The 14,557-nt window shown below is 41.1% G+C and overlaps 1 protein-coding gene across 2 annotated transcripts; it reads left to right on the top strand.

Moving 5' to 3' along the window:
- Positions 1 to 391: 391 nt before the first annotated feature.
- Positions 392 to 14,454, top strand: LOC116416296. 2 transcript variants are annotated; one of them, XM_031924023.2, is made up of 5 exons: positions 392 to 675; positions 1,498 to 1,553; positions 13,364 to 13,526; positions 13,987 to 14,089; positions 14,324 to 14,454. In XM_031924023.2, the coding sequence occupies exons 2-4, from the start codon at positions 1,506 to 1,508 to the stop codon at positions 14,049 to 14,051; spliced, it is 276 nt and encodes a 91-aa protein (XP_031779883.1). In that variant the 5' UTR covers positions 392 to 675; positions 1,498 to 1,505; the 3' UTR covers positions 14,052 to 14,089; positions 14,324 to 14,454. The 2 variants fall into 2 exon arrangements, with proteins under 2 accessions (XP_031779883.1, XP_031779882.1); XM_031924022.1 differs by lacking the exon at positions 1,498 to 1,553 and having other exon boundaries at positions 398 to 675.
- Positions 14,455 to 14,557: the final 103 nt, after the last annotated feature.

Genomic DNA, 14,557 nt, shown 5'->3' on the forward strand with positions numbered 1-14,557 from the left:
ATGAAAGAATTTTATGTGTTTTGGTGGGGGGGCCAAGGTGGGGGGGTGGTGGAGGGGTGGTGGGGGGGAGTCTTGCCAAAATGACTATATAATATAGGAAGATATATGTATACTATAAACAATACATACAGATGTACTGTACATTGTACAGTACATCTGTATGTATTGTTTATAGTGTGTGTGTGTGGATATATATATATATATATATATATATAGTTAAAAAGTTTAGTACTGCTTTAGATTTCTATTAACGTGTATACGTCGAGCCAAAACCATGACCCAAAAGGTGAAGCAATTCCTTGTTATTGTTATATAATATTATTGTCTGGTGAGGTCTTTAATGAAATCGTGAGGCAGTATTTACGATATATTGTGTGTTATATGAATACTATCTTTTGCTATATGATCAATTAATTACCATAAATTGTTGCAGAGATGGTTTTTAAGTTAATAAATAAAGTTAACAGACTAAAGCGGCAGAATGACGCTTTAAAAAGAAAATTGGAGGGTGGTTATAGAAATACTAGATCGACAGACAAACAACTTTCTTTACAAGATATTGCGGTAATTAATAAGTATTTCGCCATTGACACAAATACAGCTAATAAGAACAAAAAAATAGATGTTGTTGAAAATATGTTAGGAAAAAAAGATCAAGAGTTCTTCCAGAATGCGGTAAATATAATTTTTTTATTCATTATTATATAATAAAATTAATCTACTAAAAATATTTCATGTTTTATGCACCCTGTCATTGTGTAAATAATTTAAAGCTTTAACATAGTAATTTTAAGAATAAATTTTGTTAAAGTTATGAATGTTTAAGCTTAAAATTATTTTAGTTTATAATCTCTTCCACGCTACCGTTAAAACCTCTCCCACGATCTTTGCCGCCACTCTCCTCCCTCATATAAAATTCTCCCTTATATAATAAAACTTAAAATATTATATTTCGAAACAAGTGCGAAAAAGTAGATTCCGCAGGGTGAGAGTGATAATCACACGAGTGTAGAATCAATTTGCGCACGCGTGTCGAATGTTTCCTTTCGTAACAGGGAGCGTAAAATGAGATTTATTGCACGCGGAAGTGCGTAAAATCGCATGTTACGCACAGTGTATCGAAAATAATTTTTCTTAACCTAATAGTTTTTGTTGTTTTTAATTCAAAAGTGTAATACTGCAATATTAATTGTATGAAATGAATGTATTTTTTATAGCGTATAATTTAAAATACACTGACTGTGTGTCTTTTGAATTATACTTATTCAAAATATATATTTTAAATAATAGCTAAGTAAACTATGTTTCTTGCAGGGATTCTTGTTAGGCAGTGTTGCATAAATGTTTGAAGAAACATTTATGATTATATTAAAATAAATATTATTTTCTTTTTCAAATTATCATTTATTAACGGGCATTGTAAATATGAAACTTAAAATAAATTTAAATATCTATTAAATGATTTGAAGCCTTCAATAATGATAATTTTTTCCATAGCTACTTGGATGTGCGAGAAGGTCAATGGTGACAAGCTGGCTGATAATCAATTACTGGTATTGTTTGTACTTTAATACGCTTACGGTATGGTGTGAGAGAAACAGATGTCCACGCAAGATACCAATTATGTACCTAATTCTTTCTGTTTTATCATAAAATGCATGTCTTCTGTTCTTAATTTATTCCACAAAAAGCATTCATTTTATTTCAAAATATTGGCATCAGCTGCGACTACTGCAAAGCATGGTCGACTACTAGCGATTTAGAGATTTTCGGCTTCAAACTTTTATTATATTTTATATTTGCATTGTAGAGTTACGAATTTGATTGTTATATGAAGACTTATGTATTTTTTGACTTCCTCTTTTTGACTACAAGTGCCTCTACCCTATTACTTTTAGATACTTTTGTAAGAAAGTGGAGATTTTTACATGAATGAAAGGTTGTCGCTGGAGGCTGACCGTATGTATTTCTGAAGGTGTGGGTGGCTGAGACTTAAAATTGATTTGTCACATAAGCACAATTTTCGCGTTTTTCTGACCTCTCAGGCGGGACTAAAGTAACTTTTTTCAGACCGGCGGGCAAAAAAAAAATTTGCGGGTAATAAAAATCGAAAAACGACCCCTACTCAAGCAGCGGGCGTAAATTTTTTTTTTGCCCGCTGCTCGAGGACCGACAATTTTTTGATATATATGATAAAATCTTCAAATTTAAACTCTATAATCGCGAAAATCAATACTTACGTGACAAAAAATATGGTGTGCACCAAGGGCTAAGTGGGCTTTTTGGCCTCGTGTGGTTGCAATACTCGTCTGCGGCTCGTACTGCAATCTCCACACTCGGCCTAAAAAAGTCCACTTTACGCCCTTGGTACACAATATACTATTTTAGAATAAATTTTTTTTCGATTATGTCTATAAAGGCTTGTCGCACACTTATGGTAAAAGAATTATTGCACACGGCACGTAAACGTCCGGGCGGAAACCTGCAGATACGCATTTCATGCTTCTCTAACAAAAAAGTGGTATATGTACTATAACACTCGGTTAATACTTTTCTGCCGTGTTATAACCAGGGCCAGAATGGCCCTGTTTATTGTAAATTAACGTCGGGCGTGCAGAAGGCACGGCTCGGCCGACTCAGATCATGCACGTGTTTTTACACGTGCCCGCGGAGGCGGCGTAGGTCGGGTCGTAAGAAATAACACACGAGAAGTTTAGATAAGGAAATGTATATTCGATTGTACTATACACGGAGGTGCAAACGCCGCACACTTCGACGAACGATAAAGAGAGACGAGAGATATTACCGCATCGACGTGAGAGAGTGAGCGTGCAGGTACTCACAACTCGGTAGTGACAGTAGTACTTGACGCAAACGGACGTGGTCCAGTCTCGGACGTGGAGATGCAACAGTTCGGACGGGCGTCGCAGAGACTCGTCGGTAACGCACGGACGAATGTCGTTCGCTCTCGAGATACTCGCAGGACTCACAACAAACCCGCGTATAGTAGCAGCGCGAGCTACTCGTGTGGATAGCGCAGCGAGACTAACACTAGTCGCGGCTCTCCCGGCCGTCGGCACATCGTTGTCATATCTCGCCCACGCTGTGCGGCCAGGCGGCAACCGCGCTACCTATGCTCTCACTCTCTCTGTCTCTACCTTGCCTCGTCTCTCGTTCTCGCTCATTTCGGCGCTCGTTGGCAGCTTGCTGAAACAATAATCTTATTACAATTAGTACATGATTAGCCGTTAGACATTTGACGTGCACTCAGCCGTCACAACACCCTCCCCCAGACGCTGTGTACCCTGCCAGGGACTCAGTCATGTCTAACTGGGTAATAAGAACTTGTAATAAATATCAATTTTTACAAGGAAAACTTAACTTTTTATTATCATCATTAATTAGATAATACAAATAATGAAAGAAGTAAAAAAAATAATTCATTTTTAGTCTCTCGCCTCTCTTTTTACATACGGCCGTTGGCCAGTACGGCAGTCTTTTGCCTCTAAAAAAAACATTAAGAGAGAAAGAAGAGAAATAAGAAAAAAACAAAATGCTTCATTGCACGGGATTGAGGTAAGGTACAGGAGGAAATGAAGTGGTTCGGCCGTTAGCCTGAGCTTCTTCTTCTACTTCTTCTTGTACTTGTCGCCGTACGTTAAGTCCATTCCATGGACATTGAAATTGGGGCACTCGTCCAATCGAGCAATACCTCGGTATCCGCAAATGGGGCATTGCTGTCCAGGTTCTGTGTAAGTCGGCAGCCTGTTTTTCGCTCGACGCTTCAATTCACGGTTACGGTCGAACTCTTTGTTCAACTGTTCGTTGGTTAGAGTCGGCCGTTTCTTTACGGCTGTTGCTGCTGGAGCGGCCGTGGTTTTCGATGTCGTGTCGGGCTGACGGCTGGTCGAATCTGGCCTTACGGCTGTTGGAGCTGTCTTCGGGACAACCGGTGGCGCTGGCAATGGTTGCGGCTTCGCTTTGCATTTGGCATTTAGAAATGCCACGGTTTCTACTAGGGTTGTGTCTCCCTTAGGTAAATCCGGCCGGTGGCCATATTTCTCCTTAATTTCCGACCAAATAGCGATGGCTTCTTCCAGCGCAGCGATCAGCTCGGTTCTGAGCTGCGTCGCCCGGTTTCTCGCCTGCTGTCTTCTGACTAGAGCCTGAGCGAACAGTGCGTCTTCTATCACCTGCAGTTCTTTCAGCAGAGCTTGCTTCCTCAGTTCGATCTCGGTCGGTGATTCCGGGATAGCAAAAATCGACCGGTTGAGAAGTTCGCTTCCCACCTCTACTCCGCATGGGACGTTGGCCGGTACTGCTGGCGTGTCGTCGACCGTGTGACTCATCGACTCTTCGACGATTGTTTGGACAATCTCCTCTGCTAACTCCCTGATGTCTTCTATCTTGCGTTCAGCCGTCTATGTGGGAAGAAGGGAATTATGAGTGGAGAATGGGACGGTATACAGAAGAATAAAGCTCCCTAATCGCATGATTTTAATTGTAACCGTACCCGCCGCCTTTTGCGCTCGCGTTTTCCTAGGAGACAAACTATTCGGAACGTCACGCGGTTTATTTTTCGAATCTTTCGGTCTTCCGCGTTTCGCTTTGTCTACCTCGACGCTTACGGTGTTTGTCGAGTTTACAATCTTCGCCGGTAGTGTTTTGCGTTTTACAAGTAACCGCGTTTTTCTCGGCCCACCACGCTTTTTTGATCGCTCGCTACTTGCGTTAGATTCTTTCGCTTCTTCAATTTCTTCATTGTTGACGGACGTAGTCCTGATGTCGTCTACTTGATCAGTAAGTTCACAGTCGTCTGCTGCTGCGACAGGCTCACCGTCGTTTTCTTCTCTACTGTGATACTTTTTCAAATATTCGACAGCAGCCGGTCCATCAACCGTTCCGTTTCGGTCAACTAGTTCGTAAATACCTGGGCTCAGTATACGGCTGATTTTGAAGGGGCCGATAAACGGTGGAGCTAATTTAGCTGACACTCCCTCCGCTGCTGATGACAGTACTCTATTCTTCTTCCAGACTTCGTCGCCTACTGAGTACTTCACGTTTCGTTGTCGGCTGTCGCCTGGCGCGCTTGCGCTTCTTGAGCGTTATCGTTAGCCGCTTCTTGAAGTTCTCTCAGCTTCTCCATCCTAGCCTTCCATTCAGATATAGCGATCTGATCTTCGTTGGCTATTGCTTCAATCTCCTCTTGTTGAAGCAGAGATTTGGGATGGCTCGGCTGTCTACCAAAATTCAGCATCGCCGGAGAAGTCTGGAGTGATTCTTGTGAAGCCGTGTTCATACTGAATGCGAACTCTGCAATATGTTCGTCCCAGGTTTTATGATGACCCTCGATATATTCGCGGATCAGCGTTTTAATTGTGCGGTTCGCACGTTCTACGGTGTTAGGCTGAGGGTGATACGGTGGTGCGTACGTATGGTTTACTCCCTGTTCCTCTAGGAATTTATCCATGGCCTTATTTCGGAACTCTGTTCCGTTGTCGGAAAAGAAGACTTTTGACGTTCCGAACCGTAGGAAAACCCGTTCATTCAAGTTTTTAATGATGGTCTGAGCGTTGGCCTTTCGTATAGGTATGCATTCTACCCACCTGGTAAACATGTCTTGAAACACCAGTAAATATTCATAACCGTGAGTAGACTTTGGTAGCGGACCCATTACGTCACCAGCAACTGTTTCCCATGGACGCGAGAAGTTGCGGCTGCCCATCTGACCAGCTGGTTTTCTTTGTTCAACTTTGCATTGTTGACAGATCAAGCAGCTTCGGACGTAATTTGTCACATCTTTTTTCATCGATGGCCAATAGTATGACAGGACGACTCTTTCTTGCGGCCAAAATGACCTGACGTCGCTTCGTCATGACACTCGTTCAAAACTTGAGCTCTTTTCTCTTTCGGAAGTACTAATTTCCAAGCATTCTCATCTTCGAAAACATCATCGACGAATGCGTCAGGCCGGTAGGTATATAATTTTCCACCTAATAACTTCCAGCCAGGAAATTCTAGCGGGTTATCAGTTACTTCCTTCTCTAATTCGGTGTACCATTTGTCAGTTGTTTCGTCCTCTGGCGTAATATCGCAATAATCGGACGTGTCTGTTCTGCGTCGTCTTCTTCGTAAAGTCTCGACAGCGCATCAGGAACCACATTCATTGAGCCTTTGCGATGTTCGATCGTGTAATCATATTCCTGCAACTCAAGTGCCCATCTGGCTAAACGTCCAGTTGGATTTCGTAAATTACTTAGCCACTTGAGACTGCTATGATCGGTAATCACCAGAAAATGGTAACCTTCAACTTACGGACGGAATTTTTGTATCGCCCAGAGAACCGCTAAACATTCACGCTCGCTCGCTGCGTAATTCCGTTCCGCCGGAGTCATAGTGCGACTCGCGAACGATAACACACGTTCTTCCCCTTCTATCACCTGCGTTAAAACAGCACCAACGCCTGTGCCAGAAGCGTCGCATTGTAGACAGAAGGTTTTATTAAAGTCTGGTCGGTGGAGAACCGGAGCGGATGCTATCAGCATTTTAGTTTGCTCGAACGCGCGTTCTTGGTCCTCCCCCAAACGTAGCGTGTTCCTTTCTTAAACAGTCGATTTAAAGGTTCAACTATCGTTGCAAAATCTTTGAGGAACTTCCTGTACCACGACGACATTCCCAAAAACCTGCGCAGTTGTTTTAATGTCTTCGGAGTCGGGTATTCTATAATCGGAGCGATTTTATCCGGATCCGGACGAAAACCGTCCCTGTTGACGAGCACGCCAAGATATCGCACTTCCGATTGACAAAAATGACTTTTCTCGCGATTTATAGTCAATCGTGCTTTGGCTAGCTTCGTCAGCACGATCTCTAAGACTTTTAAATGGTCTTCGAACGTTTCGGTACAGACGAAAATATCGTCCAAATAGCTGTAACAGTATGGTTCGAGATCGGGCGTAATCAAGGAGTCGATCATACGCCGGAAGCAGGCAGGAGCACCAGCTAAGCCGAACGGGAGATGTTTCCATTGGAACAACCCCATTCCCGGGACCTTGAATGCTGTATACGGTCGACTTTCCTTTTTTATTTTTATCTGATGGTAAGCGTTGCTCAAATCTATCGTAGATATGTAACGAGCACATTGAATCTTACTCAAGATAGTATCCATGAAAGGTAGGGGGTAAGCGCTTACTTTGGAAACTTTATTTAATTTACGGAAGTCGATGCACAATCGACGCTTTCCACTATTCCCCTTTTTCACCATCACGACGGGACTAGCCCAGTCGCTGAACGAAGGCTCGATGATATCTGCTGCTAGTAACTCTTTTACTTGAGAAAAGAGCATTTCTTCGAGTTTCTTCGAAACCGGATAGAATTTCTGCTTGATCGGACGACATGTCTCTACCTCTAGATCGAACTCCACCAAGTTCGTAAAGCCGAGCGGCCCATCATCTTTAGGAATTAACTGATCGAGTAATTCTTCTAACATCCGTTTCTGGCCTTCATGCAAATCCTGCAGGCCAATCGAAGCTAAGACCGGACGAGTGGTTCCGTCTGTTACCGCTTCACAGGCGTTTATGACTTCGGTTGAATTTTCAACCGTTAACGTTCGTTCATGGGGGTTAAGCCTGGCGTCGAATTGTAGAACGAAGTCAGCACCTAAATTGCATCCTTCACGTAATTCAGGTACTACTAGCGTAGTAAGCGTCCTGGTTTGTCCACCGATCGTGAAGGGCAAGTCGACTGTTGAGGTTTTACCGTCAGCCATGCAGGCGACTATTCCGTCACATGGTTTTATTTCTGCGTTACATGCACTGGCTAGTTGTACGGACGTAGCCCCGATGCAAGTTTGAGTGGCTCCTGGGTCGTAAAGGGCCCTGACCCTGAATTCACCTACCTGCACCTGCAGCCACCAGCGCTGGTCGGATAAAACAGCGTTACTACTGGTCGCTGCATAGTGTGCTATTGCAGTCGGATTTAATTGTTCAGTCGACTGTGATGCCGAGATCCCTGAATTAACCTCGGGGTCAGTACGGATCTCGCTTACTGTTCCCCTTTGGCTTTTCCCGCACAATTGGGACACTTCTTCGTAAAGCCCGGTGACTTACATGTCCAGCAAGCTAGTTCACTTTTTTCCTTTTTTGCTGAGTCACTCGATTTTGCAGACGATTTATTGTCCTCATTGGAGTCGGATTTATTTTTCACATCTGTCGGCACTGTGGACTTCGTCTGCTGATTTTCAGCAAAGGTTTTCTTCTTACCCTGGGTAGATCTATTGAACCCTTTTTGGTTCTGACGGCCGTTGTTATCCTTCTTTGCTATTGAAGGGTAATTATTGTTGACCCAAGTCTTGAACCAGAGGGGTGGCTCCTTTGCATCCGTTGGACAGATAGTTGCTATGGCCGGCTGATTTTTATTCTTTGCCTTCTCCTGTGGATTATAAGCCGCTCCTGGTAGCATAGATTTCTCCGGAGTAGGGGGTGGCTTGTAACTTGATTTTGCTCTCGTCCGTTTCTCGGCACTCACAGCTTTACTCTTGAATTCGTTTAGAGTTTCGAATTCCATTCGACCGAAAATCAATTTTAACTCTGGATTCATATTTTGATATAAAATATCCAGCTGTTGTCGAACTGGTAGGGCATCCGGCATACGGTTGAATATCATGACCATGCTAACGTAGTAATCGTTTACGTCTTCGTGTGGTCCCTGCGTACGTGAACTCGCCTCTACAATTAGTTGTGAGCGCTCTTCGTCTATCATGCCGTACGTTGCTCTGGCTTCCTCGCAGAAATCTTTCCACGTGTGCCATTTCGGACGTTCAACCCTAGCCCATTTCAATGCTCTTCCTGATAGTAAAGAAGTGGTGTGTGATAACGCGTCTAACAATTCTTCCTCTGAAACCCTTGGACGAGCTAGTTTCCTGCAACCTTCCACTAATCTGATAAACTCTTCTACATCTTCTGTTGACGTGCCTCCGAATTTTATATTCCATTTCCGTATTTTGTCGTTAATATCGGCGGAATTTTCTCTCAACGTATTTTGGAGGTTAGAGTCATAATATCCAGACGTATTAGTCTGTAGGTTGCTTGGCCCTCGTTCTGAAACCAGGCGATTCGGACGTATTGGCTGGTCCCCCTCTCTCCAAACATTCCCACTCCTTTGCTGGGAATCACCAGTATTTTGTGGTTGGTTTATTCTATGCTGATCGCACGTCTGGTAACACTGGCTTTGATGACATGTAGGAACTTGTGCCTGTTGTGCCATTCTGTTCTGTGAAAAGATATTCCTCTCGTAACACGACTGTGGTAACGTATACGGAGGCTGAATCGGCCGTAGTTGGCCAGGCGTATGGTTGTGTGGTGTCGACTGTTGACTTAGCCTTCGCTGAGGTTGCTGGTATATGTTGCTATCTTCTAATTCTGAAGTTGAGAGATTCTTGTTCGTTGGTTCGAAATACCTAATCGTGTACGTGTCATTAAAATCTACGTGTTTACTCTTGGTCTCTGCTGATGGTGGTGCATCTTCTTTCGACCGTGTAAATTCTGATGTTCTTAAACGGGTACTATACGCTGGGGGCTCTCTCTGAGCGCTGTTAGCTATGCGTAATTTCTTTATATATTCGCACGCCTCATTTCGTATTTTCTTATACTGTGCGATTTCATCGTCTTTCTTTAATAGGTCGTCGACGACTCTTTTCGGTAATTTATACGTGCAGCCGTCGCTGGCTAAATACATCAGGAAATCGACGTTCGATGTTCTCTCTTGTTCATCCGCTAATTCTGGGGGATTCGCGTCTATTCTTATTTGATCTGGATTTCCGAGGTTTTCCTCAACAACGTCGTTCCCTACCGCGCTAGTATTATCGCACGGATTACCACCGAAAATTGTTGCTAACGGTTGTCGAACCTGTTCTCTATGTAGCGGTTGACCGAACCCTATTGTTACCGGTTCCAACCAGCTGAATTCGTTTTCGACGCCGCTTGGATTGCTGCAATCCGTAGGCTGATACGCCTGTTGCTCCTGACTTTCGGCATCAGGGTTGCTGATTGCATTTCTTTGGTGCAAGATTCTTAGATTTATTTGATTCGCGTTCCGCTCTTCTTCTTCAAATATACCGCTGACTTCCTGAGGGATATAGTTCGTTATGTACGACGCGCGTCGTGTCGCCCGCGACTTAAATAACTCCTCCGAATTTAACAAGGTTAGCGACGAACGGAAGTCTTCTGGCGCGTAGTCACCTGCTAGGCACCTAAACAATCGACGCATTCTGTCTTCATCAGCCCCCCTATCCTGCAAACCTAATAAATCTAACGCTTGACCTAACGTATTCGTGTCCATCGATCTTACGTGGTCTTGTATCGCTATATGCGATCTGCTTAAGTCTATGTACGAGCCAGTTAAAGATATTGTGCTCGTTGAGTATTCTGACATTTAATAGAAGCAGAGTCGAGTCAAATTCAGCACAACCAAAAAAAAACTCAGGATTCAACAATCCAAGTTATTCTCGAAGTGAATTTAATAATTAGTTGTCGACACTGGAACACACGTTTGCTTCTTCGATTAATACGTGTGATTTAATTTTAATCACTCAATTAAATTTGTATAACGGTAACAATAATTTGTTTTTGAACCGCGATAAATTGCCTGACAGAGCAAGTAATCACGCACGTTTTGTGCTACAAGTTTTAAAATCTGAGAAAGAGAAAAAAAACTTACTAATTTGTAAAAAAAAAAACAATTCCACTTTAATAAATTATTTGTGAATTTAAATGTTACTAACTCCCTCTATCATGCAAAATTTTTTTTTTTTCCTCTACGCGAATTCGAAAAGGCAATTATACGCCGGAGCGGCTGTGTGTTGATTGTATATGTATATTTATTCGTACGTTTCTGTACTCAACTACACAGCTATTTTTCTCACAAAACCAGGCTCAAGATCTCGCGAAAATTTTCTAAATTATTATCGCGATTTATGCCTTAACATTCCTAATAACACAACAATTTGTTGAACTGCGAGATTACGGCTTAAACAGTAGTCAAGTTCAAAAATTGCATCAGAGTGCAAAAAGAATTCTCAAAAATCCATACAATAGTTTGAATTCCTATACTGACTATAGTTCATCCGTCTCAATCGCACTCAGCCAAAAATTCCCTGCCTAACGGGCGACACTGTAAGAATTCGAGCTCTCGGTTCGCGGCGCGCGATGTAAACAATGTATATGCTCGCTGTCGCTGGCCGCTCGGTCGTTGACCGTTTCGAATTTTGAAGGCTGACGCCTGCCGCTACAAAGTTAAACTGCGCGTATTATTCGACGCTGTCTAATACTTTCTACCGTTGCGGTCAGTTTTTTTTTCCGAGTCTCACTTACGCCTACAATGTGTCGACACTGTAGCACGAGTAGCCGCTATAGAATTTTTGTACACTCGCGAGTTAAATAGCTTGACCTTGACACACGTTTTGGGGCGCCATTTATAACACTCGGTTAATACTTTTCTGCCGTGTTATAACCAGGGCCAGAATGGCCCTGTTTATTGTAAATTAACGTCGGGCGTGCAGAAGGCACGGCTCGGCCGACTCAGATCATGCACGTGTTTTTACACGAGCCCGCGGAGGCGGCGTAGGTCGGGTCGTAAGAAATAACACACGAGAAGTTTAGATAAGGAAATGTATATTCGATTGTACTATACACGGAGGTGCAAACGCCACACACTTCGACGAACGATAAAGAGAGACGAGAGATATTACCCCGTCGACGTGAGAGAGTGAGAGTGCAGGTACTTACAACTCGATAGTGACAGTAGTGCTTGACGCAAACGGACGTGGTCCAGTCTCGGACGTGGAGATGCAACAGTTCGGACGGGCGTCGCAGCGACTCGTCGGTAACGCACGGACGAATATCGTTCGCTCTCGAGATGCTCGCAGGACTCACAACAAACCCGCGTATAGTAGCAGCGCGAGCTATTCGTGTGGATAGCGCAGCGAGACTAACACTAGTCGCGGCTCTCCCGGCCGTCGGCACATCGTTGTCATATCGCGCCCACGCTGTGCGGCCAGGCGGCAACCGCGCTACCTATACTCTCACTCTCTCTGTCTCTATCTTGCCTCGTCTCTCGTTCTCGCTCGTTTCGGCGCTCGTTGGCAGCTTGCTGAAACAATAATCTTATTACAATTAGTACATGATTAGCCGTTAGACATTTGACGTGCACTCGGCCGTCACAGTACCACGGGAGTAAGTAAAGAATGCCCCAGGTCGTATATTTGTAATTATATGCGATCTCGGGCATTCTTTACTTTTACTCCCTACGTGCATAATCTACTAGTTCGTTACACGTGCGTAAAGTTGAACTTTACGCACTTGTTACAAACACTATTATTATTTTATTGTATTAAATTTCATTTTTTGTTAAATCATACATGCATGAGTATGATAAGCAACATAAATAACAAAAAGAAATGCACATTTTCGAATAAGACGCAGCAATAGCACTATAGTATATAATATAAACATAGATCTAAATCCCTCTCTTTAAGTGCGCTTTATCGAGCCCTATCCAAATCAGTTTAAGATGATACTTATTTAATAATTATTTTATTGATTATTATAAAAAAGTATCGGGAGGTTCGTACATTCTTGTGACACAGTATATATCGAGTATGCTTTGATGCGCCTTCCGAAATTGCACATTTTTTATCATGATTCTATAAAGAATTAGATATAAATAAGCAAACTGCATAAATATAATTTCTATACATTTGTGAATGTTAATCACTTTAAAAAATATTTCCAAGATATTAACTATCGTTTTTGTAGTATGTCTTCGCTTATTTACCATCAATAATTTATAATCTTTATTACAATTAAACTATTAAAATCGTACACCATTCCTAATAGCTATTAAGCATGACTATAACAGGAAAATAAATGTCCAATTACATGTTTCTGTGTCTAATTTTCTCAATTACTGCTTTTGTTTACACACATGTACTATTGTTACATTTCTCGTGTACATAAAATTATCTTTTCAGTAATCGTCTTCGGCCTGTTATAAGCAATCGCTTTCATTAATTACCTCCAATTCGGTCATGCAATCTATTTTTTGCCCTTATTATTTGTATTTATAAATCAATATATCCTTATAATGTAGAAGGTACTAATGCAAGCATAAAATACATTTTAAGTCAGTGTCTCTTATCGTACGTATAAAAAACACAGAAAAATGTATATGCATGCGTCAAAAGAAAATGGATTGTAGCAAAGACAACGTCCCTCTTTCCCTCACTCAGCTGTTCATATACATATAATTAGAATTATAAATGTATGAAACATTGTACGAAATTTTTAACATAAAGTAACTTACGTTTTAGGTAATCTTTTTCAAAAGCAAGGGAGGTAGCGATTGCCGCAAGTTAATATTTAACTGTATGATAGCTGCAATAACAAATGAAGTGGCGAATCAGTACAGCTTTACAGGGCGCAAAGCGCCAAGAAAATCTTTTAAAGACCTCAGGCTATGCACTTGCCTGTATCGTAAGTTTGTTTTTTTTTTCAAAGGAGAGAATACACTCAAATTTTAAACCTTTTTGCAATTTTAAGAGCCTCTGTCGTTCATAACGGAATTTCCTAAGATGGAAAGTAAATGTAATTATATTATATATTTTGGTAATGCTTTTTGTTATATAACTTAAAATGAATTTTTTCTAAATTATACCAATATAATTCAAATTCCATCTTATTTTTTTGCTGTTTAATTTTTTTTTTTTTTTATTCTTTTCACTTAAAAGTAATTGAGCGGGCTTACTTGATCATTATATTTTACCTAGTTTACATATAAATTTTTAAATGAAACTCATAATCTTTAAGAGTCTAAGCCATTCTATCGAATTATGAAATCATGGATTTTTAGTTATTAACAGTTTTGATGAACAAAATAATTTCAACTGTTGCTATTGTACACTTTATACATAAATATTTTTTTTTTATTGTTTAGAAGCTGTCAAACTTGCATTTCCAAATGCAAATGACGATGACATTAAAGATGGCATAAATGCTTAGCTGGATACTGCAAACACGCGGCTAAAGAGAGAAGCAAGGTAAATATTTTAATGAATTGATTATTTTTGCCTTCTATAAAACAAGCGATTTTGTGTAGTCTTTTTTGTTTTCAAAAAATCAATCATAAACAAATTCATTTGCGTCTATTATACGCATTTTTATTAAAATCATAGCTTATTCTGTTTTTTATCAGATTCTAAAGTTTTTTGCCATAGTAAATATTACCATTCTAAAGCTATTTTGCATTATTTTTATATGACTACTTTTTTCAGTGGAAAAGGTCCAAAAAGAACGCCATTCCAGCCAATAGTTATTGACAAAACCCTGAACAGTGGCGAAGAATCCGATCCATAATTATTTACTTATTTTATTCAGCATTCGTAAATACTTATTTTAATTATAATCTTATCCAGTGATTATTCTAATAAATAAAGTAGAGATCAGTAATTTAATAAAAACACAAGCTTAATTTGTAATTGATACATTTTTTCAATAAATAAAGGTAT

Source organism: Nasonia vitripennis (genome assembly GCF_009193385.2).
Source record: "Nasonia vitripennis strain AsymCx chromosome 2 unlocalized genomic scaffold, Nvit_psr_1.1 chr2_random0004, whole genome shotgun sequence".
In the NCBI taxonomy this organism is placed as follows: domain Eukaryota; kingdom Metazoa; phylum Arthropoda; class Insecta; order Hymenoptera; family Pteromalidae; genus Nasonia; species Nasonia vitripennis.